Source organism: Nothobranchius furzeri, chromosome 13 (genome assembly GCF_043380555.1).
Source record: "Nothobranchius furzeri strain GRZ-AD chromosome 13, NfurGRZ-RIMD1, whole genome shotgun sequence".
Taxonomy (NCBI): domain Eukaryota; kingdom Metazoa; phylum Chordata; class Actinopteri; order Cyprinodontiformes; family Nothobranchiidae; genus Nothobranchius; species Nothobranchius furzeri.
The window spans coordinates 29,334,975-29,359,427 of NC_091753.1; the positions used below are offsets into that span (position 1 = coordinate 29,334,975).

Consider the following 24,453-nt stretch of genomic DNA (forward strand, 5'->3'; position numbering starts at 1 on the left):
GTCCATCAGAACGTATGCACTCCGTGCTTTCCCAGTAAGTAGAGGAACCAGTCGGACAGCCCACTCCTCTCGAGGCCAGTGGCAGACCTGAGCCATCCTTTCAAAAGTTGTTAGAAAGTGCTCAATGTCATCATCAGAGGTTAGCGGAAGCAGCTTTGCCTCCCTCTAGGTTGCTGGTGGCTGGAACATCACCTGGCTTGGTCCTTCGTCAGGGTGGTCTCCTTCCTCATCATAGCCATGAAGGTTCTCCTCCATGTTGTCACCATCATGCCGCTGTTCCTCTCTCCAATTCCTCACTTGGGTCTGGAGTTGCTGAGAAGAACTTACACCGGAAGACAGTCGAAGAAAATGGGTGAAGAACTTTTCAGACCGGAACCTCACTGAACCTGAAACGAACGTATTAGCCAAAGGACTCAATTTTGCCATTGCTCCGCAACAGTTGCCCATAGTGGACCTCATCACAGCCACTGAAACTGCCATACGGATCAACAAATTATCTCAGACAGAAGCAGAACAGATCAGGATGAAAGTCTCAGCCACCCTCTCCAGTGCCAAAGTCCCTCCGCCCAACCTCACGTTACAAGAAAAGAAGGCAGTTGCATCACTGAGCAAAGACCACACCATCACTACATTGCCAGCTGATAAGGGAAGGTGCACCGTGGTCCTAAACACAACGGATTAACACGCAAAGATCGCTACTCTCCTCAGTGACAACAACACCTACGAAGCCTTAAAGCGAGACCCCACAAGCAGCTACAAAAAGAAAGTTATAGCTTGCCTTCAAGGCCTTGAAAGGGACAAAACCATCAACCACCTGACATATCACCGCCTTTATCCAGGAGATGCCATACCCTGCATCTACGGACTTCCCAAGATCCACAAGGAAGGTATCCCTCTCAGACCCATTGTCAGTAGCATAAATTCAGTCACCTACAACATCGCGAAACACCTTGCTACTATCCTTGCACCTCTGGTGGGGAACACCCCACACCACATCAAGAACTCCACCGACTTCACTGACAAGGTCCAGAAACTTACCCTGGATCCAGATGAAACCATGGTGTTCTTTGACATAGTCTCCCTCTTCACTTGCATACCCACTACGGAGGCAGTGGAGACTGTCAGAAAATGACTACAAGAAAACAGCACCTTGGAGGACAGGACCAACTTCACACCCGATCAGATTTGCACACTGTTAGACCTCTGCCTCACCACTACATATTTCAAATACAATGAAGGTTTCTACAGACAAAAACATGGCTGCGCCATGGGCTCCCCCGTGTCACCTATTGTAGCCAACCTTTAAGTGGAGGAAGTGGAAAGAAAGGCTCTTGGCTCTTTTAAAGGGAGAGCACCCAGCCACTGGTACAGATATGTGGATGACACCTGGGTCAAAATCAAAACACAAGATGTGGAATCCTTCACTACGCACATCAATGCCGTGGACAAAAACATCAAGTTCACCAGGGAAAACATAAAGGACAACTGCTTGCCTTTCCTGGACTGCGCTGTGCACCTTGAAGAAAATGGCAACCTCAACATTGAAGTGTACCGGAAGCCCACACACACAGACCGTGGTATTGCAACAACAGGACTAATTTTCCGTTTACTGGGATGTTAGTTCACTGCTGTTACATTCCAGCATCATGTTCAGAGACAAATCGTACAGGAGAAGGATTAATTTCTAATAATAAGTTAATTTTACAACAGTATTTACTCTTAGAACATCATCTGGGCTCAGAATCAGCTACTTGACTTGTCAAGTCTGCCATTTTACACAGTCCCAAATTTGCCTTGCTGAGCAGACTTTTAGCGCAATGGTGCCCCCCTAGTGGCTGGTAGATGTATAAGAAGAAACTGTACTTTCATTCTGCACACCTCTGAATGCTCCGTGGAGGTATTATTAAAAAAAAAAAAATATATATATATATATATATAAATTGTTCCATAATCTAACTTTAAATTTAAGTACAACATATGTGCAATTCAGGACGTGAGGCAAAGCGGATTAGAAAGTAGCTCTTTTGGCCCCGTTGACTTGCATTCATTTTTCAGTTCTTCCGGGGACCCTTGAGCCGACTGGAAAGGGAGGAGACTTAGGCTCCCTATAATATAGCCCTACAATGGAAAGACTGCTTTACGCTGTTCACCTTGCAAGGACTATTAAATGAGCTGAGTGCTGATTGGCCAGTTTACCCCTATGGCTCCATGTTGCACCCTGAACCTAGAAACTGTACAGTCATGTACAGTATGTGGACAACTCAATAGGCAAGCTAAGAACCTATCTGGCAGTTATTCATAGTTTGGATATTCCCAGTACATCCTGGAATGTAAAATTTGTGCTCTGACATTCTTCAAAGTTGTTTTCCTGCTGTACAGCAAGAGCGTTAGCAGTAGCTAGCGTTGTTCTGTGTGATCAGAACTCCTTAAACACCAAAGCATCATTGACTATAAAAATGGCTTCTAACTTGCTTAGGCTCCCAAAGACAGTCCTAACAGTAAGAATGTTTGTGTTTGGTTGATTGTTTCTTTGTTGTATCAAAGGCCTGGAAACAAACCTGAGGCTAATGGACTTCTCCATTACTCTGACAGTCTGGTGTAAGGCTGCTGCCTTGATGCTGTACCAAAACTTTGTTTGTATGCAGGAATAGTCAGTTCCAGGTGTTTCAATCCAGCAGAGGGAGCCAGAGAAGGCAGAACCCTCCTAAGAATGTGCCGCCATTAATAACTCATGATGGAAGATAAACTTTTAAAAAGATGACAAGAAACTGTTTGTAAACCACATGCTAGCACAATTTGAAAGTGAATGGGTGTAATTTCTGACATCATTTTTGATAATATTGTATTACTGGAAAAAAATTTGTGCATTTTTATGTCTAATTTTTTTCCCAGCTACTATTTCAACAACTCAGCTTACAGGCTGGTTGGTGTGCTTTCTTCCAGGAACACACAACATTTCAGGGAACTTTGACCCTGTGTGTCCAGTGTGGACAATAGTAAATCCTCCTGGTGACAGGGATGGAATGTGTCCACTCTGAGCAACTGTTGCCAGTTATGGATCAGCACCAAGCGTAAGGTGATAGATAAATATATTTCACTGTAATATCCAGTTGTTGGTAATTGAAAAAAGTAGCTTGAGATATGTTTTTAGAGCTGACAGTTTGTTTTCTCGATTTCACGATTAGCATTATTATCTCAGCACTAGCCTTCTTTATCCGATATTAGCGTAAAACAAAAAGATGACCTGGCTTCTTAGGGTACAAGAAATAACTTCGGTCACTACTTTCATCGACTTTTACTCCTTTTCAACTACAATTGCTGGTGCGGTTTTTGTTGAGTTGGCAATCAGGCGGGCTCAGTTGTTATTGGCTCTGGAACCAGGAAGAACGAACACATTGTAATAAAGACTACCCTCTTCAATCTTTTTAAAAGGAGATAAACTGACAACCTCCCAGCCAGCTGAGAAGGAAATCTGTTTCAAACTTTCTTTCCAACATGATGGAGACATTAGACTGTTTACTATAAAATTCTTACTTATGATACTTTTAACTCTATTATCAGTCATCCAGGTTGTGATTATCGTCACAGTTTGAGCAGAGACATAATACTCACCTCTTATCTTTTAATAAAAGCTTTTCAGACTCATAGAAAAGTCCATATGGTCAGGGTTGTTACAATATTGACTTATAATGGCTATTGTCATGGCAGCATTTTAAACAGATACTTCATGAAACAGGACCTGAAACAGAAAACATTGTAGTGGTTGGAACATTATGTAAAAATACAAGTAAGATTTACTTTCTATTTTATTTTGGAGCTGCTGACTTCTGCTAAAGCACATGTTCTTACTCAATACAGTGCGGCAAAAAAGTTTTTAGTCATCCTCCAATTGTGCAAAGTCTCCTACTTAAAACGATAAGAGAGGGCTGTAATTTTCATCATAGCTATAAAAGGAGTTTTAAAGAAATTATTTGTAAATTATGGTGAAAAATAAGTATTTGGTCAATGTCGAAAGTCCATCTTAATTTTGTAAGTCTTCACAAGGTTTTCACACGCTGTTGCTGGTGTTTTGGCCTATTCCTCCTGGCAGATCTCCTCTAGAGCAGTGATGTTCTGGGGCAGTAGCTGGGGCAACACGGACTTTCAACTCCCTCTAAAGATTTTCTATGGGGTTGAGATCTGGAGACTGGCTAGGCCACTCCAGAACCTTGAAATGCTTCTTATGAGGCCAGTCCTTCGTTACTCGAGCGGTGTGTTTGCCATGCTGAAAGACTCAGCCACATTTAATCTTCAAGGCCCTTGGATAACTATTGGGAAACTGTATAGGTGCCAACAAGGTTTGTCCGCGGTTTCCATGGTTTGCCCACATAAATTTTAACGGGCACCACATGGATTTTCAGAGGGACTCAGATGGTTTGACTCATACAGGGACTTGTTAAAAATTGATGTAGGCAAACCCCTGTGTACTTTGAAAATGGTCTCCACATTAAAATTATTGGCAAAGCAAAAACAAATTTGTAAGCTGACAAACTAAAATCAGCTGTCATGGAGAAGCAGAGCAAAATCTGGAAAAGTAGACTGTAATGTAAAAATAACCCACAGAAAAACCTTACAATCTATGGCAGTGCCTATGTTTATTGTCTAAATAGACCTTTTGAAAATCTGTATGTTTAATTTACTAATGGTTTGAGCCACAGCAACCCACAAGGGCCCAACGTGCAGGACTCACGTGGTCTGATTATTCTAAGTGGATCAATGTGAGGAGCCAGTTACCACCCAAGGTGAAGGTCCCTTTTGTGACCTCTGTAGCTTCCTTTGCTCTGTTTTCTTTCACATATGAAGTTGTTTTCTGCAACTGCACTGAAGCCTCATCACGTGAGAGTTGTGTATGTGAAAAGGAGACCGATGGGAGCTCCAGAGACTCAGGTTAGCTCTGCCTAATTTAATGGCTGAAAGCGCATGAGTTCCATTTTGGTGCATGAGTAGTTGTGCAGACTTGTCTGTGTTTTCATTACGAGTCTCTGAGGTTCAAGCTCACATCCATCCTTTATCACCTTCTCACCATGCCTTCATAGCCTCTCTAATTATAACCCCTCTCAGTATCCAGATCTTCTCCCTGTAGGCGATGATGTGGTGTTAATTTGAGGAAAACTCTGTTTTCTGTGGTATATTTCTGTTTTGCTACGACTTGATTAAAATGCTGTTCATTTAATTCTTCTGCAAAAAAGAGACAAGCTATCCCTGAGGGTGTGTATTATCATAAACAAATTCAAATATAACAGAAAAGCATTTAATGGGAAAGAGAACACAGTCACTTTAGAAAAAAATATTCATTAAGCTCTGAAAACATGTAGCAGAACAATATCCTCTCTGGACATTAAATAAAAGATGCAGGGGATTTTATTTGTGTGTGTCAATGAGTTATTGTTTGAAAATGGTGTGATGGGGGGGGGGGGGGGGGATTTTTACAATATTCAGCCAAGTAAATAGTTTCATCAACACAATCCTGCTAATTGGAACCCAAAAGATGCAAAAAAAAGGCTTTGTGTGTGTGTGTGTGATGCACATTTGCATAGGGCTCTGTATCAGCTTGCGTCTTGATGGAGGTTGAGGATAAAGACGGATTTTGTTAACGGTAGAATTTCCTCCGGAGTGATGAAGACGTCACACAGAAGTCAGATCAGACACACTTTGTGTTACAAATCTTCTGAGGCAACGACACTGATCCAGCTGATTTGCTGCCTACAGGTCTGTATGGGTCCAAAACAGGTCCTTTTATCTGGGTTTGTCACCATGTAGGAGACTACTCCCAAACACTGAAAGGTAGAAGAAGAAGAATCTTTTATGCCTCTCAAGATAAATATCATGAGGCACTTCAGAAGAACAAAAATTAAATTTTTTAAAAATGTAAACATATTTAAAAAATACCGTAATAAAAAAAGGGGGATTTGCATAAAAAATGTGATGGAAAAAAAGGTCATCTATCCAGAAAAGGACATAATTGATAGAAACAGCAGCTAGTGAGGAAGGCGAGGATGAACAGGTCATAACAAATCCAGCCTTTCAGCTGCAGGTACTCCTGTCCAGCTCACACCCAGCATGACAAACAGTAATATTATTAGAAGTTATCCTGTTTAATCACAATGCAACACAAGCTGGTGCAAACACACCTATCACCTCATGCATAGTGTGTAGTGTACCTTTATGCTATAATACTTACATACACTTTAGATTTTTTGGTCACTGAAAGACTAAAGATCAGGTTATTGACACCAGAGTACCAAATGAAGCCAATCACTCAGTACAACACACATCTGTGATGTGCAATCCATGTAGTCTGCTGCATAAATCACTTGTTTTCATGCTACCCTCACACTTATAATAATAATAACAGGGTTTAAATTACTGGGGAGCTAAGGGGAGCCCGGCTACCCTAAAATGGCACTGGACTCCCTCAAAATACACACTAACTTGTTTGATGCCATGGAGCCCCATGCACGCCCTTGTCCCGCTCTAACAGATATTAGACAGACAAACCCCCCATTACCGAGATCAGACACTGTCCCCTCCATGGATGTTGGACAGATGGAACCCCCCCGCTAACGGAGGTGGGGAGCTCTCCCAGAAACCTGTGTGTAATTCGAACCCTGGTCAATGTTTAAATAACTTGTTCAGCACATTCTTAAGTTCTGCAGAAACCTTTCTATCCCATCACTGTAAATATGGTTTGTTAGAGCAGAAAAACATCTAAGCAGCTGGAAGAAACCCCAGATCCCTCTGATCCTCTCTGTCCTAAAGCATTTAGACTCTCATGACAGAGTTGAATAATTCAAAAAGACTCTCCGTCAACAATCCATTTACGCAACCTCACAGGACTCCGATCTCTGGTTAGATATCAGGAGGTTCCTCAGTCCACGCTGCTCAAACACAATGAGCGGTTTAATGGATGAGTGACGTTGTGCGCAGGGTTACCATACCAAGTTTATTTGTATAGCACATTTAAACAGGGCATGAGAGCCGACCAAAGTGCTGAACAAAACCACATAATAATACAAACAATTAAACATAATAAAAACTAAATCCATTAAAGTCGAGTGATTCAGATACAAAAGAAAAGGAAAAAGAGAATAATTTAGGCTGAATTAAAGGCCAGAGAGTAAAAGTGAGTTTTTAAACGAGCTGCTCTTGATGAACAGAACATCTATGATAGCATCCAGTCAGGTTTTCGTAGAGCTCATTCTACTGAAACAGCTCTTCTTAGGGTCTCTAATGACCTTCTGACTCACAGTGATGCAGGGGACTGTTCTGTTCTGGTCCTGTTGGACCTGACTGCAGCCTTTGACACTGTTGACCATCACCTGCTACTGGAGAGGCTGAGAGACTGGGTAGGCCTATCAGGATCTGCTCTGGAGTGGTTCTCCTCTTATCTCTCTGAGCACTTCTTTTCTGTGGCCGTTTCCAAGTTTAGGTCCTCCACCACCTCTCTTACCCATGGTGTCCCACAAGGTTCTGTGCTGGGGCCTCTGCTCTTCCTCCTCTATCTGCTTCCTCTTCAGCACATCCTGAGCTCCTTCAAAGGAATATCATACCATCTTTATGCAGATGACATCCAACTGTACATCTCCTTTAAGCCCCATGAGATGTCTAAGATGCAGCTGTTACACACCTGCTTAGACTCTTATCGAAACCTGGATGGCTGGGAGCTTTCTACAGCTGAATGAAGATAAGACTGAGCTCCTCATCTGTGCCCCAGACAAGCTGGTTCCCAAAGTAAGAGACTCTCTTGGTCAGCTTGCTTCTCACACCAAACCTTCTGTCAGGAATCTTGGCGTGACCTTTGACCCAGCTCTCACCCTGGATTCTCATGTCAGTTCTCTTGTTCGCTCTTCCTTCTTCCATCTCAGGAACATTGCTAAAATGAGTCCCATTCTGTCTCGCTCTGAACTTGAGACAGTTATCCACACCTTCATCTCATCACGCTTAGACTACTGTAACTCTCTTTTCACGTGTCTGAGCAGAACCTCCCTGAACCGTCTACAGGTGGTTCAGAATGCCTTTGCTCGGCTTCTGACCAAGTCCTCCAAACACACCCACATTTCCCCGCTACTCCTCCAGCTTCACTGGCTGCCAGTCAACTTCAGGGTTCATTTCAAGATCCTGGTTCTGGTCTATAGGGCCTTACATGGACAAGCACCATCTTACATTGGTGATCTTCCCTACACCCCCAGCAGGTCCCTGAGGTCCAGTGATCAAAGCCTACTGGTTGTGCAGCACCAAGCTAAAGACCAAAGGTGACAGATCATTTGCTGCTGTTGCCTCCAGACTCTGGAACTCTCTTCTTCTTTGGCAATGGTATAAATGAAAGTAGGGACCTTAATGTAAATAAAGAACTGATAACATCACTTACAGTTATTAAAATTCCCCTTTGAGAATCTGAAGGGACTCAAGAGAAACATGCAGCTAAATCCTATGCTAATAAATAATGTGTGCTCCTCTTATAATCATTTCTTCTGCTTCACCTTTGACCTTTACTTTTCTCCAAGTCCATTGTGAGTGTTTGCTCATGCTGTCTGTGTGTTTAATTTCATTATATTTTTACATCTATTTCAGGGAGTTATTTAAGCACTTGGATGTATTTTGAACAAGTATCATGTATGCAGTGTGTGTGTGTGTGTGTGTGTGTGTGTGTTAGAGTGCATGCATTGTTGACACCCTTGCATGTTTGGTTGCCTCCTTTTAGGCCAGGACAGGCTGTGACGAGACAAGGAAACCAGGATCTAGTTTCAGGCTGGATGAGACTATAAGAGAGCAGAGAGCACCGTGCATGGACAAGAAGAAAACCAGGCAGAAAGAAACTAAATGATTCTGATCAAACAGACATGAAATGGGAGAGAAGACTGTAGAGGGAAAAGAAGGGAGTGCTAATTATTAACAACAGAGTCAGGGGTAAACGAGTATCCTGAGGTGAGGAAACTTTAACATCTTTGGAAATCCATAGTTGTGCACCTGAACCTTGCCCTTGAGGGTAAGGGGCAACCTCTTGGACCATGCTAGCAGCATCCCGGACCAGCGGAGGTGGACATCAGCCGCCAAGCATTCACCGAAAACATTCAGTGGCCTCTCTCAGTGGGTCCAAAGCCCACCGCAGCAACTCCCAAGATGCTAAACGGAATTCTTTCCCTGGGAAAAAGGTAGCACAGCAGCGGCACAAAGCAGTGCTGATCCGAGAGCTGGAGACCAGCTGGTACCTGAGGATGTTTGGACTGGGCAAAGAGGAAACAGTTGCACATAAAACCGGCATGCCCTACAGGTCAGTGAGTGTGTGTTTGTGTGTGACAGAGGTTTTATGGATTCTAAACCGATAAGTGCACAAAATCTTTTGTTTTGTTTTGTAAAATCCTCCTGCACACATGCAGACGTGTCAAGTGTTTCCCCCTCTCTACACACCATTAACACCGTGGTCAGTGAGAGTGTGTGTTCAACAGAGAATAAATACATAATATGTGTTCAAGTATCCTGAAAGATTACTCAGGAATATTTAGGCTGGGCCAACCGAGCTATCTGATGACAAGAGCTTCCCCCTTTAGTCCAGTGGTTTCATTTGGGCGGCTCAGAAGTCCCGCTGGTCTCTAGAGTCCTCTGACTTACGCTCCTGTCACCTGATCAGGTCGTAATGTTGACAGCCTGCATCTGTCTTCCTGGATTTGGTTGTGTTGACATCTTTCACCACCATGGAGACAAAACATGTTAAGGCTGAGGCAGCTGTTCTAATATTTTGGGTTTCCTGTGACTTTTGCCTCTTCTTCTCCCTCTGTACATCTAATTACCAAGAACTCTTTCTGATTGCAGCTTTGTTTACTCCCTCAAAAATATAAATATCAAATATTGATTCCAAAAGTTAAACAGAATGTTCTAAAAAATGTTGTTGATGAGTTTGTCTTCCAGTAAAATAACAATAGGAAGGTAAAAAATATTATATTTTTTAAACTGTATTGTAATATCCTCTACAATTTGATTACTAGCATTAAACCTTTGATGCATGAATTATGAAATCTTCAACCATCATTTTTGAACAAATTTTTTTCCATTCGTCTTTAGGTGTGAATGAAACAAATTGCAACAAATATTTTTTGTATCATTTAATATTTTACAAATAATTTATTACATGTCCACCTCAGTGGACAGCGTGTATTCTGAACATGAAATATGTTGGCTTGACTTACTGAAGTCCAAATGGAGGGGCTCAAATGCAGTTAAGTCATCAACAGCTGTGCTTAATAGCAAAAAAAAAAAAAAAAACCTAATGAAAATATTCAATTTTGAGTACCTGTCCACTGTAGTGACCATTATGCATCAAAGGGTTAAACATTGAACACACATCCGTTGTCTAGACAGAAACGTTAAACTGATTTCCATGATTTCTACCAGGTGCTCACAGTGGAAAATAAACCATAACCCAAAGATCAGCGTTTATCAAGTCCTCTAACTTTAGTTGTTACTTAGGAATAATTCACTAATAGAATCAGCAGACACATTAAAAATCCCTAACCCTATTAAAAGTCACAGCATTGCAGAGTCTTGTATAAAGATGAATGCACTGGCAGAGATGGTAAAGGGACATTCTCTCCCACTTGGGCCTGCTACCCAAATGGCTGCTAAACATTTTAAACCTTGCCACATCTAACAATATACATCTCAGATAAAATGTTTCCATCTGTCGACTCCTGTGGGTTAACACAGCTTTTATCTTCTGCCACATATTCAAATTACTGTATGTGGCAAGGTGGAGAAACAAAGGCCCAATTGGGATTTGATCCCCAGACCCCCGGGTGAGAATCATGCGAGCTGGCGAGTCAGCCAAAGGTGCATCCCTGTGGCCAAGTAGCCAGGGCGCATGATCAGTCGGGATACATGTGACAGTGTGAGCGTCCTGTCACTGTATTATTATTATTATTATTATTATTATTATTATTATTTTGTTAAAACACAAAAAATGGATTGTTGGTTTTTTGAAACGTGACATTTGATAGTCTTCCTGCTGGGATTCAGTGGCTGCACTGATGATGAGAGCTTCTTAAGTGTAGCAGGAGTGTGTTTAGTAGGCACGTTTATCGAGTGATGAGATTTATTCTCCAAATAAAAACAGGATAAAATCACATGGTTACCGCAATCTGACACGCATGTCAGAAACTGACATTTGTGTCTGATCATTAATAAGAAAATATTGAGTAGTTTTTTTGGTTTTAACCTGGAACAAAAACATAGATATGAAATGAAACTTTCTACATTCCCCTCACTCACACCTGCCAGCCCTCCCGATTGGAGTCCCTGACATGAAAGCTGCATCACGTGGTGGCTGGATAATATCCAGTGGATATCCTCTTTCATTTAAATCATAGCAATTTCTGCAAATCACAGGCTCTCCTATGATTCTGCATAAAATTAGGGCAGAAAATATTGACTGAAATGCTTGAATTGTGTGTCTGCTCTGTAAACAACCTTTTCTCTCTAAATATTCATGAGTGTCCCCACTGTAAAATAACTCCTTGCTAACTGTTTTTGGCTGACCAAAAGTTTTAAAGCATAATTTACAATTAATAATTGCTGTAAAAATTTGAAAGCCTAAAATACACATTTTTTGTAATTTTGATTTAGTAGCAGATTCATCTCACCATTACAGGATTTGAAATATTATCAAGTTTCCAAATGAAGTCAAATTAAACAGCATATGTGACAGAAGAATCTATTTAACAGCACATTTGAAAAAAACAAACAAACAAACAAACTTGAAACTCACTAATAAAGTAAAAAAAAATCTTTTCCAAACAAGCCCTTAGAGATTTTGTCTCGTTCTGAAAAACAAGAAATGAATCCTGTATTTGAACCTTAGCTACAGGGAGTGCAGAATTATTAGGCAAGTTGTATTTTTGAGGAATAATTTTATTATTGAACAACAACCATGCTCTCAATGAACGCAAACAACTCATTAATATCAAAGCTGGATGTTTTTGGAAGTAGTTTTTAGTTTGTTTTTAGTTTTAGCTATTTTAGGGGGATATCTGTGTGTGCAGGTGACTATTACTGTGCATAATTATTAGGCAACTTAAAAACAGATACATACCCATTTCAATTATTTATTTTTACCAGTGAAACCAATGTAACATCTCCACATTCCCAAATATACATTTCTGACATTGAAAAACAATACAAAAACAAATCAGCGACCAATATAGCCACCTTTCTTTGCAAGGACACTCAAAAGCCAGCCATCCATGGATTCTGTCAGTGTTTTGATCTGTTCACCATCAACATTGCGTGCAGCAGCAACCACAGCCTCCCAGACACTGTTCAGAGAGGTGTACTGTTTTCCCTCCTTGTAAATCTCACATTTGATGATGGACCACAGGTTCTCAATGGCGTTCAGATCAGGTGAGCAAGGAGGCCATGTCATTAGTTTTTCTTCTTTTATACCCTTTCTTGCCAGCCACGCTGTGGAGTACTTGGACGCGTGTGATGGAGCATTGTCCTGCATGAAAATCACGTTTTTCTTGAAGGATGCAGACTTCTTCCTGTACCACTGCTTGAAGAAGGTGTCTTCCAGAAATTGGCAGTAGGACTGGGAGTTGAGCTCGACTCCATCCTCATCCCGAAAAGGCCCCACAAGCTCATCTTTGACGACACCAGCCCAAACCAGTACTCCACCTCCACCTTTCTGGTGTCTGAGTCGGACTGGAGCTCTCTGCCCTTTACAAATCCAGCCACGGGCTGGATTGAGTAGCTTTTTTGTAAATGTATACTTTTTAAGTCATTTTTAAAATCTGTACTTTTACTTTTACTTGAGTAAGTTTTTAAAAAAGAATTGTAATTCGCTACATTTTAAATCATATCCGTTACTGAGTAAAAATAAATTGTAGGCTTAATAAATTAAAAATATTACGTGTAGCAGCGTCGGAACAGAAAGAGACACCTGCATGAGCACCACGTCTAAACCGGGGAGGGGGGGCTACACGCTTTATGATGAGGACAAACAGCCATTTTTACCGCAGTTTTGCTCAAAAACAAAAGTTCTGTGATCCACTCGCTGTTTACCTCCTCTCTCCCTCCTCTCCTGTGGGTTGGAACCCGCACCTTCGCGCACCGGTGTGACGTCATCAGAATTCTGCTCGGTTCGGCAACCAGACTCGGTTCCGTGTTTGAAATGTGTTTCCTTACCGCTCCGCACGGAAGCGGCAAAATAACGTTTAGCGCTCCTAAGAAGCGGATTCTCAGCGCTCTGCTCATAAAACAGAAGACCTGCAGGCCTCTGTGAGTTAATCCTGATACTGTTCAGGTGTAAACATTGAGCTCATCCCTGTGTTTGAACTCAGAAGATGCTCCTTGATGCCACAGATATGTGATGATTTAGCTTGTTTCTTTATTTTACTCCAGAATAAGAGATTAAATTATTACAAAAGCAGTTCAGTGTAGTTCAATTAGTCATTCACATGATTCTAACATGCTGCAGTGTGTGTGTGTGTGTGTGTGTGTGTGTGTGTAGGACTGCATAAGACAGCATGGCTTCATCAAATCCATGCATCCAATATCTTGGCTGAAGTAATGGCTCAGGAAAATAACTTGTATTTAATAAACAATGATGTCTCTGCAGTGTTTATGATAATGTTTTATCTTATATTGGACCTATCTTTGGTCTGGGAGGTGTAACATATCATGATACAAGCCTTTTAAAACATGTTAAAGTGTTACAAGAGGAGATAAATGCATGAATTTGAAGTTCATGTTTGGAGACCAACCTTGACAGTTTGGAGGCTCACGCTGGTGAGGAGACACCATTAGTTCTAGTAACACCTGGGCTCCCAAGGCCTGTTCTGACAGGATGGACGTTACGGGACCCTTAAGGATTCCAGTTGGATGATTGGAGGATTATTTAGGAGGACTGGAATGAACAAACTGATTTCAGTGGTGAAGGGTTAAAGGTATTGGCTCGGCATTAAAATTGTAGAAATGCAAAATAACTACACTTTATTATCTATATAAACATGTACTGGGTCCAGTTTTTTATTTTATTAAGGACTTTTGTCATAAATGATTACAGAAAATCCAAATCCTCTCCTCCAGACAGTGAAGAACTGTGTTTCGCAAACGTCACTCCAGCACGTAAAACAAGCTAGCTGCTGATGCTAATATTGTGAATCACTGTTATTTGTTTACTTTCATGCTCGCAATTATTACGTAAGATTGTGTTTACAGCTGCAGCAAAAGGTCTGAGCCATGTGTCTATGTCCTACACGCATTTTTAAATAACAGGTCTGATCTAAAATAATAACCTACATCTATAAATCCATCTAGAACCGCACCACTGCTTCTGGACTCTAGACGAGTCCCGTTAGCATGACTGCAGCAAAACTAACCGTGTTCGCTCCGGTAAGGAAAGAACAAGTCCTTTGGGAAAGCTACGACACACACACACACACACACACACACACACACACACACACACACACACACGCACGCACGCACGCACGCACGCACTCGCACGCACGCGCACGCACGCACGCACGCACGCACACACACACACACACACACACACACACACACACACACACACAGATATAATCTAAAAGATGATCTCTATATTTCAACATTAGAACCTCCATGACATCCTGGATTAGTGCAAACAACGAGTTGAGCTAAGGAGTTACTCCAGCATCAGGAAGATTTATTCTGGTAAATTGTTGGTTAAATATTTTCCAGAGTTATGTCAATAAATACACACAGCAGTAAAACTGTAGATTACTGAACTATATTGGGACACATGATGGAGCTAAAACCAGCTGAAAACTTGTCAGCTTAGAGCTTCCAGTGGAGCACAGAAATGAAATATTTAAGAAAAGTAAACAAACTGTACCGATTTTGGTTCTGAAGATGAACAGAATCCTCCTCTATGTCCAAATCAGGTCGTAGGTCTTCTGAGTCAAACGGTCTAAAACATGTCTGCACCTCTGGTAGTGATATCCAGCTGGCGGGGTCGAAGTTCGGTTGAACTTCTCCAGTAATCTAACATCCGTTTTCGTCGCTGTATCCCAGAGAAAAAACAAATCTGATGGACTAGTAGAGGCTTCAGAAGCTACATCTGATTGATGACACATTGTTCTCTGCTATAACGCTAACGCAGATACAGCGGAGCCACGCGTTGTTTACTACAGCTGTTTCAGCAGAGCTCCATGTGAAACGTCAACTGCTGCCCAGGGCTTAACCCGGCTTTCCATAGGAGCCGTCAGCAGCACGTTACTGCAGCAGCACGTCATAGCTGCTGATAGGAACCGCTGTGGTCAACAGAACCTTTTCCACTGGAGCCGTCGGCAGCCGTCAGCAGCGCGAGTCGGCCGCGTCTCAGGAGCAGCATGTCGCGGCCTTTACGCGCCGGTTCTATTTTCTACGCGCGACGCCTCTGAAACGGGTCAAGTTCGACATTTTTTGGGAAGGAAAGACAGGAAATTGGTTGCGGAAACGGAGCGAAGCTACCGAGATTTTCAGAATAAAGAACGTACTGCCTTCCGGTTGCTTTACTTTTAAAAAACGTTACTAACTGTGCGTCCCCGTGAGAAGTTATCATCTAGCTAGCGGTCTACTTTGTTTTTCAGGTCCGTATTGGCGATTATAAAACGGACAGAACATAAAACACAAACCATGTTGTAATTTTCTCCTGCTTGTTGTTGTGTTTACTGACGAAGTCACTCGTGTGACTTCGTGCTCGGTCGGTGACAGCTGCTCCCCTGCTGCTTCGCGTCTCGTGGGAAGGGCCAAGCAGCAGCTTACGCGAGCAAGACGTGCTGCTGCAGTAACGTGCTGCTGATGGCTCCTGTGGAAACCCAGGGTTAGACTGGAAGTTAGTTTCTGTTTTTCCTGCGCCAGTCACAAACATCAGATTTTCTTACAATTCCAGCCGTCAAAATCCAAAAACCTTTTTCATCTGAGATTTTAATACACATTTACACATGCTGTTCAAACAAATTTTGCCTCTGGCCGATATCTTTAAATGAGTGAGTGAACCCACTACCAAAGATGAACTCTGCTAACTTTAAAAATCAGCTGCTCTAAATAAGCATTCAGGGAAAAGTCATGGGCTTGTGACTATAACCTAATTTATGTTACTAGTTTGCAGTGTAACTGCCTTTGTACTTCAATATGCATATTTGTTCATTTAATTAAAAAAACGGCCACTTTGACATTTATACCCCATTGCCTTTTTTTAACTATTCAGAAGAGCCCGTCCTTGCACAGTCAAAAAAGTAACTAAGTAACTTTTACTCTGACTACATTTGAAATAAGCTACTTTTTACTTTTACTTGAGTACATTTTGAGGCAGGTAATTTTACTTGTAATTGAGTAAGATTTCATGAAAGTAATTATACTTGTACTTAAGTACAACATTTTAGTACTCTTTCCACCTCTGGTGTGTGTGATAGTGTGGGTGTGTGTGGTAGGAGTACAGGGGTACAGGCATGGTGAGAGCACAGGAGAATGTCTTAAAGATGTGTAAACTAGTGTGGCAAGGTCTCAAACCCACACAATGATGGCCTTAATAACCTCAGTACTACAGATGGGGATTCTTTCTCAGTCGCTGGTGGTCAATCCATCACTGTAGCCAACAGCCTTACAGTCCTACTCTGACGTGGCATTGGGGATTACATTTCCTAATACCGCTGGCACCAGGTGTGACAATGCAATGGTAACAGGACTCCACTGCATGGAGAACAAAAGCATGTGTTGCTGTAGAACTTTGATGTGTGACGCATGGTGCCAAAGTTAGCACGTTTGATCCAAACAGCAGCTCTTCTTTACAGGTTGTTCACTGAGGAAGAGTGCAGTACTTGCTCTTTTAGAAATACGATCAGTCACAGTTGCATTTGCATGCTGAATGTGTCTTGACTGCATTAGCTGCAGAAAGAGAATAGACACGGAAACGTTCAGGTCTAAAAGGCCACTCTTCTACTTCACACTGTAAAATAATTCATGACTTCTCTCAACTTGACTTGCAACTGGGGAAGGCTGTTGTTGATTTAGCAGCTAGAGAGATCAGAGTGAATCTTGGCCACTAGGAGCTAACTGTTAGCATTAGCAACTCCACAACATGGTTGAACAGGCTCTGGATTGTGGTACTTATGAAGATAAGACATCAAAATAGCATTTTTTTATTCAAGAAAGAAAGAGGTAGCGGAAGCGACACATTGCTGTTAGCCAATCAGAGACAATACATTTGCGTATCATGAATAATAATGAGTAACGGTGCATTTGATTTACCTCGGAAGTCGGAAATGGGAATGGCATCACACCTGAGTTAACCGCCTTCCGGTTACCGTAGTCCGAGAAATAAGGATTCCAATATGGCGACGTACACGTAGCCATTGTTTGTAGATTCCTCTTAAAAACATTGTTTTAAGCTGTATGTTCAACATGCAAACTAAACTTATAGAATGTTCAGCTTAGAGTTGCAAGCACTACTTGTAACATTGGTTTTAAACACACTCTTAAAGTGTGTTCTGTAAAAAAAAAAAAAACACATTTCACCCAAAGTTACTGCTGTTTATATGGAGAGCTGCCATTTTGGACGTCAAGTTCAGAGTTTTGAAATTCTTCAGAGTTTCTCACTGAGAGGTCCGAATTTAGGAGGCATTTTGTCAGACTGGCCGGCTGGAATACAAGGAGTTGAGCTGTAGAGAGCGTGGTTTCACAGACGCGGAAGTGGTAGCGTCAGTGAAATGCCGGCTCGCGGTTTGATCTAGGAATTCTCGAGCGTCAATGAAGTGACACGGAGATGCTGAGTTTTCCAGAGATAAGTGAGAGCACTTACTGTAAGCAGATAGTTCGTTGGAAGATTAGGTTGGCAGGGGATTTAGAATTATAGAGGGCGGCGGCCCACTCCTGGGCACGTCCAGAGAGAAGTGAGGTGAGTTGCGCCACCCGAGAGCGGGCATTGGGGAATTTTCCTGGTTGGCACTTATACTGCATGTCCAGAGAGGCAAGCAGGCCATCAGGGCTTCCATCCACCCCATTCCACTTCTCTGGGAGGCTGAGCTGTGGCTCCTCCTTAGCAGGAGTGAGGGCTTGCTGCTGGAGAGCTTTGAGGGACGCAGATAGCTGAAGGGCGAGGTCGGTTAGAGAGCTCACTTTGGAGTCGAGCCGATCGACCATAACGTGGAGCTGCTCAACCTCATTCTTTAAACGCGGGATCAATGGACTCAGGCATCCTGTCAGACTGGCCGGCTGGAATACAAGGAGTTGAGCTGTAGAGAGCGTGGTTTCACAGACGCGGAAGTGGTAGCGTCGGTGAAATGCCGGCTCGTGGTTTGATCTAGGAATCCCCGAGCGTCTGAGCGTAAACGAAGGGACACGGAGATGCTGGGTTTTCCAGAGGTAAGTGAGAGCACTTACTGTGAGCAGATAGTTCGTTGGAAGGTTAGGTTGATTGGAAACTCTGATCATGGATCTGAAGAAACGATGACTGAGTGGTGAGCTGGGGAGGCGACTTCCATATATAGTCGCGGTTAGTGACGTAGGTGTGACTTGGGCTCTGACACGTTTCATCTTATTTTTCCTACTCGGAAGTCTGGTTTTTATTATAAAAGCACAAAAAGTAAAATTTGCATTATATCTCCTCTCTTCATTGCTGTAGTATACCTACTATTTTCTATTTTAAAGCTGCTATAGCAAATTTGAAAAACAAGTTAAATTAAAACATTTTTAATGACTCTTAACAACGTTCAAACCGAACCAAACTGCTACACTTCCCTGGTTTTCATTACACACTGATGTATTTAGCAACAGAACACCACAGGTGTGAGAAGTTCTCCGCTCATTAATATCAGAGAAGGCGAAACAGCCGGCTGCTACCACTTCAATTTAAGGACAAACGTCCAGAGTCCCAAAAAGACAAACATCATTTGAAGTCACGAACAACAAAAAACGTTTGGACCAATAAAATGGCGACTGGTGTTCAGTGCACCCTTGTCTCCTCCGGCATTGCGGGTTTTCAGTTCTGGTGGAAACGGAACCAGTGAAGACACCAGAGGGGAGGGGTGAGTGTTTGTGTTAAAAACTTGGCCTGCTTGCAGATTTGCTATAACAGCTTTAATTTGAATATTTGCTCAAGTCTTCTTGAACCCAAACCCAATGCAGTGACGCTAATGGTGCATTTGGTATTGGTTTCTCCTACAGAGCATATGATGTCCTCTGCTTTAATGTAGATGTTCATTATCAACAAACAACCAGATTTAATGGATGATGTAGGCCAACAGTCTGGTGTTGAACAGGAGCAGGACAGTCCCCCAGGCCGCGAGATGGCTTACTGGCATAATTATTCCAAGCAGAGTCAGAACCTCTTTTTTGAGGAAAACAATGTGGAGACATGCTTTCATGTCATTCAATGCAAGATTGATACAACCTTCCCTTTTGTGTTTTTGAAACTCATCCACCAAAACTGTATCCAAAGCGATGATTTCCTGGGCTTCTTTTCCAATTTGTAACAGGATAATTATCAGATGTAAAGCATGGTGATCATACAGAGATTCACTCCAGAGGGAGTACATGTGTAGGTGGTGGAGCTAAAATCAAAGAGACAGATATAGGCAGCTAATTAGTCTCAAGGAACGAGAAGCTGATTGTGTTAAATTATAAACAGAGAAAGAATTTTAGTAGAAAATGAGAATGAAAAGAAGCATCTCTAATATTTTAAAGGAACAATTTTCTCATCTACTTTAAAGCTGACTTTAAAGTGGATGAACACTTGTTTAATCACCACATTTGCTGTGGTCTCTAGTAAAAAGGAATGGTTAATGGCTTGTATTTGTATAGCACCTTCTTAGGGTTCTACAACCTCCCAAGGTGCTTCACAACACAATCACTCATTCACCCATTCACATGTTGGTGGGGATAAGCTACAATGTAACCACAGCTCTGCACTGACAGAGGTGAGGCCTGCTGAACCCTGGTGACTCCAGTTCCTATGACCGTGACCACTCACTCACATAGCAGGACACAATAGCAGTATTCTCTGGTCGGAGCTGGGATCAAACCTGCAACCTTCCGATTACTGGACAACCTGCTACTTACTGCCTCGTAAGATGTTCTCGGTGGGGTGGGGGGTTACCCACATCACAGCTGAGAGTCAGATGGCAGGATTTGGAGTTTTATTTCCTGATAAGGACGTTGCATCACAGATGCTTTATCTCCACAAGTAACACAAGCCTGGAGGAGCTTCTGTCATGTGGTGATGTTGCTAATGCTAACAGCTAACTTAAACTTGTTGAAACATTCTCTGCTGATTCCTGGACGACAGTCTACCCCGTCATTAGCCAAGATGGGTCAGTGCATGAATGTTAATTGACAGTGTGATGTAGATCTGTCAGGCATTTCAAATCCTAGAGTCTCACCATCTTTTTTCTTCTAGAAATGAATGCAGAAGGTAGGTGTAGGAGACTATTTTCATATTCAGCCTACATGAAAAACTCAGAGTGACCGATTATAATCCGAAAAAAACATTAAAAAATGTTTTTTCAGTCAACCACACATTTAACTGAAGGAATGAAACATGGTGAGATGCAATAAAAGAATCAAAGTAAAAAAATAAAAAGAATCAATATGAACATTTACAATATTTACTTTTGTTAATATTCAAATTTTCTTTTTTGGACTCAATCGCGGGAGCATGTACTGTAGGCTCCATGTTTATGGATCCTGTGTCTATAAATACATCACATACACACTCAGGCGTTGCATAAACTCAGCTGACATTCCTGACGCCTGGCAGGATCAGTTTTTCCACCGACCCTGCTGGACCATGGGCACAGCTGCCCCTCCATCAACCTCTCGACCTATTTCTCTGTGTCTGCATATGTGCATGTCTGTATGCACGTTTTTTCCTAGGGCAATAATAGACTCTTACGTTTTTATCTCAGATGTAGAAAACAAGGGAGCTTTAAAATGTAATGACTATATCAACATAATTAGCAGCTTTTAACTTTCAAACAAATGAAAGTGTTACATGATTAGGCGATAAATTAAAGTTTAAAGTTAAATTTTTGTTATTCTTATTAAAATTAATGGTAGCATAAAAAGAGTTAAAGTTTCAACATTCATTGAATCATCTAAAATCACCTTTTGTTGACAGATGTTTTGGAAAAAAGTCTTACAATATATAAGATTATCATTAACATTTCACTGTCACAACATATAACATGAACCCTAACCCATAAATCATAGCTCATTAACTGTAGTTCCATATCTGTGAAATATTTGCCCTTTTTGGGCAATAAAATAAAATAAAATCCAAAATAAGCACACAAAAGCAGCAAAAACGTACAATTCCTTCATCTATTTATGTTTGCCCATTTCTGCAATGGCTGATGTGTATCTAAACTAAAATTTCCTGATATGGGAGAATGGCATTCCTCCTGATTCCCACAAGCCACTGGAGGAGACCAGACATGATGTCACTGAAGGTCTCTCGAGAAGTCCAGAGGTGCGTGTGGTGAGAGAGTCGGGCAAAGGAGAGAGAGAAAAAAAGAGGCTTTTGCATTTAATTTTGCGGTTCACCTTGTGAAAAACAAGTCCTTCAAACAGTGTGTGATTGTGCGTCCCAGGCAACAGACTGTGTGCATCTGTGAGTTAGATAGTGTGTTCCTTTTAGGTGTTTATTGTGGGCAAAACTCCAGCATACACTGTGTTTAGAGTGGAAAGAGTCAGAGAGGGAAGGGTGAGAACTGAAAGACAAGAGAGCTTATAAAAGGAGATATCGTGTGCTGAGTTGGAGTGTGAACAAATGGAACACTAACAAATGTCTACGCCGAATGGAGGATGATCAAAACTGTTGAAATTAAAAGCTGGAAGAAGAGACGAGAGAGAGAGAGGAAATCAGGAGAAGTGAATGAGCCTGTGATGCAGGGAATACTGGGAAACAAAGGAAGGATGTGATGAGGAAAATGGGAATGGGAGCAAGGACAAGAGAGAGTTGAGAAGAAAAGGGTAAAAGGAAAGAGAAAGTGAGAGAAGCAAACAGAGAGAGAGGGGGGGGGGGGGGGAAGGAAAGGGAGGGATTAATAAAAAAGAAAAAAAAAACGTCCCAGATTCCCAGGCCGTTTAATAGGGAGCGAAACCAAACGGAGCTTATAACGTAGTCTGGCTGAGCAGGGGGCAAAGTGACAGCATGAGTGTGTGTGTTCGGTGTGTGTGTGTCAGGGAGAGGAGAAGGGGGAGTTATCAGAGAGAATGTCTGTCTCTGTCTTCATGTCTGTATGTTCCCTGGCAACATATGTAGATCAGAACATGGAGATGAACATGTGAGGAAACAAAAACAGCTTCCTGTGTGGACCTCCTGCAGACTGGACATGTAACGGACTCTACAGTCTGGTGGCTTTTGTCGAGTTTGGATTTTCCTTTCCTCTTTTCTTCATTAGGAGAACTTAACAGCCAGTTTAAATTTGATGTTGTACCTTCTTCAACCAGATGCTCCCACACACCCTCCTCAGATCCATGTAGAGTCGCGTGGGCGAGGGGTGCCTACCTGGATTACTGAGAGCGCATGTTTGCGGGACACATTAACAGAAGACGGGAGAGACTCAAAAAGAAGATAAAGTGACAAAGGAAGCTGGACGATGTATCTGTACAAAGCAACGTGCCCAGAGATCCCCAACCCCAAGCAGAAGAGCTCCAGGTGTCAGGGCGGGATCCAGGTCCAGGGCTTGTCCCAGGGCAGGCTGGTCAAACAAGCGCCCGCCGGGCCGGGCTCCAGGCCTTATGCTCCTCTGATGCTGTGGACGGCAAACCAACCCAACCGTGGAGCACAGCTCAAACAGCTGGAGGAGTTTCTCAACTTCCACTCGCTGTCTCTGCAGGACACAGTCAAGAGTCACACCGGCATGGTCTATAGGTAACCTTAACCTTTTGTATGTTTGCTCTGAAAAAGTGTTTACTGCCTTATTGTTGCTGAGTTGTTTACAAGTTGGTAGGCAGCGGTTTAAGGGTTTCCTGAGAGCTGGTTATTCACAAAAAAACAAAAAAATTCTAAAAGTTTAAATTATACACTGGATTTGATAGTTTTATAGGCAGAATAGTTATTATAAACTTCACTTTTTAATGTGTGCCCATACATCATGCAGATTATTGATTGGTTTGGTCTGATTGATCATTCTGTCGTTCAGTACTTTTGACCTCGTTCTAATTCATAGTTACTTGCAGAAATATTCCGAAGAGAAATATATGTTTTTGTTATTATTTTATGTGTGCTCTACACAAAAACCAAGATCTGAAGTCCAGATTTTAAATTACTTTAATGTAAAGGATTCAGATTTCTTCAATATTTTACTGTCTGTTACATTACATCACTCTAGTGCCATGTTCATAACTGCTTCCCTGTGATGCATTTTGAGTGCATGTGTGCACGACTGACTGATAATGTCTGTGTGTGTATGCACCAGAGTCTTCGTATAATCAGAGTAAACTCTGAACACTGAATAGATAACAAGGATCACACATCACATAGCTAAAGTTGCTTGTAAGAGGAATCAAGAAAATATTTCTTTGTGTTTGGAGACAACACAGTTCATGTCCCTGGTGATAGTGCAAATGAATGCCATGAATTTGTTTTCTTCTTACTTAGTTTGTCGTTTGTGAGAGGACATCGTGTTGGAGAGTGGCCTGAGTGAGTGTGACTGGGACACTGTGGATCGCTGCTCAGCCCTGAGGCGAGAAAGCAGCCTGTAACTGCCATGCTCACACTGTGTTTTGTCTTTGTAGAACACTGGAAGGATAAAAAAAACGTATCCTAAATGAAGGATTTCACTTCAGATCAATTCTGCTGATGCTTGTTTATAATCTTTATTTGTTCCAAAATCTTGCAAAAACTTTGCTGCCTTTTAGCGGCGATTCAGATCTGTAACAGCTGCACAGTGATACTTGTACATCGTCGGTGATATCAGCATAATAATTATGAAGGTAAAATGATAACAACACAGATGAAATGAACTGAATGTTTATTATCGTCCTGGAGTATGCACATTGTGCTTCAAAATGTGTCCATTAGTGTTTTATATTTGGAGAGGCCTGCTGGTTTATGTTCCCAGAGCTATTATTTTGGTCATTTGGACATCCTAGTCATTCCAGAAAGCTTTTTCCTCAGTTATTCTGTGCTAAATTCTGCTAACACACACTGCGTAATAACAACACCGTCTAAAAATATTCTGTTGTTGGGTTGGTCCCAAGCCCCCACAATGCAGCTCTAAATCTAGGCCCAACCCGGAAGTACCAAAAATTGCAGTTCCACCCTCATCCACTGGGGGCTGGTGTCAGACGCGAGCAAATCCTCATTGACTCCCATGTTAAAAATACCAATTTCACAGCAGAAATAAACATGTTTACAGCCTGGTACCAAAACATGTTTTTTGTTTAAATGATCTAGTT

General features: G+C 41.9%; 1 protein-coding gene and 1 pseudogene across 3 annotated transcripts in view; both read left to right on the plus strand.

Moving 5' to 3' along the window:
• The first annotated feature begins 124 nt into the window (after positions 1–124).
• On the plus strand, positions 125–1,621 carry LOC139062416 (uncharacterized; annotated as a pseudogene).
• A 7,196-nt stretch (positions 1,622–8,817) lies between these two features.
• Positions 8,818–24,453, plus strand: part of kcnab1a (potassium voltage-gated channel subfamily A regulatory beta subunit 1a) — a 183,842-nt gene continuing 168,206 nt past the window's right edge. For 2 of the 3 annotated variants that reach the window (XM_054742791.2, XM_054742792.2), the window contains exon 1: positions 22,433–22,924. In XM_054742791.2, the coding sequence (XP_054598766.2) occupies positions 22,650–22,924 (275 nt within the window). In that variant the 5' untranslated portion in view covers positions 22,433–22,649. Of the gene's footprint in view, positions 9,311–22,432; positions 22,925–24,453 lie in introns of those variants that run through there. The other variant, XM_054742793.2, reaches the window with a different exon arrangement.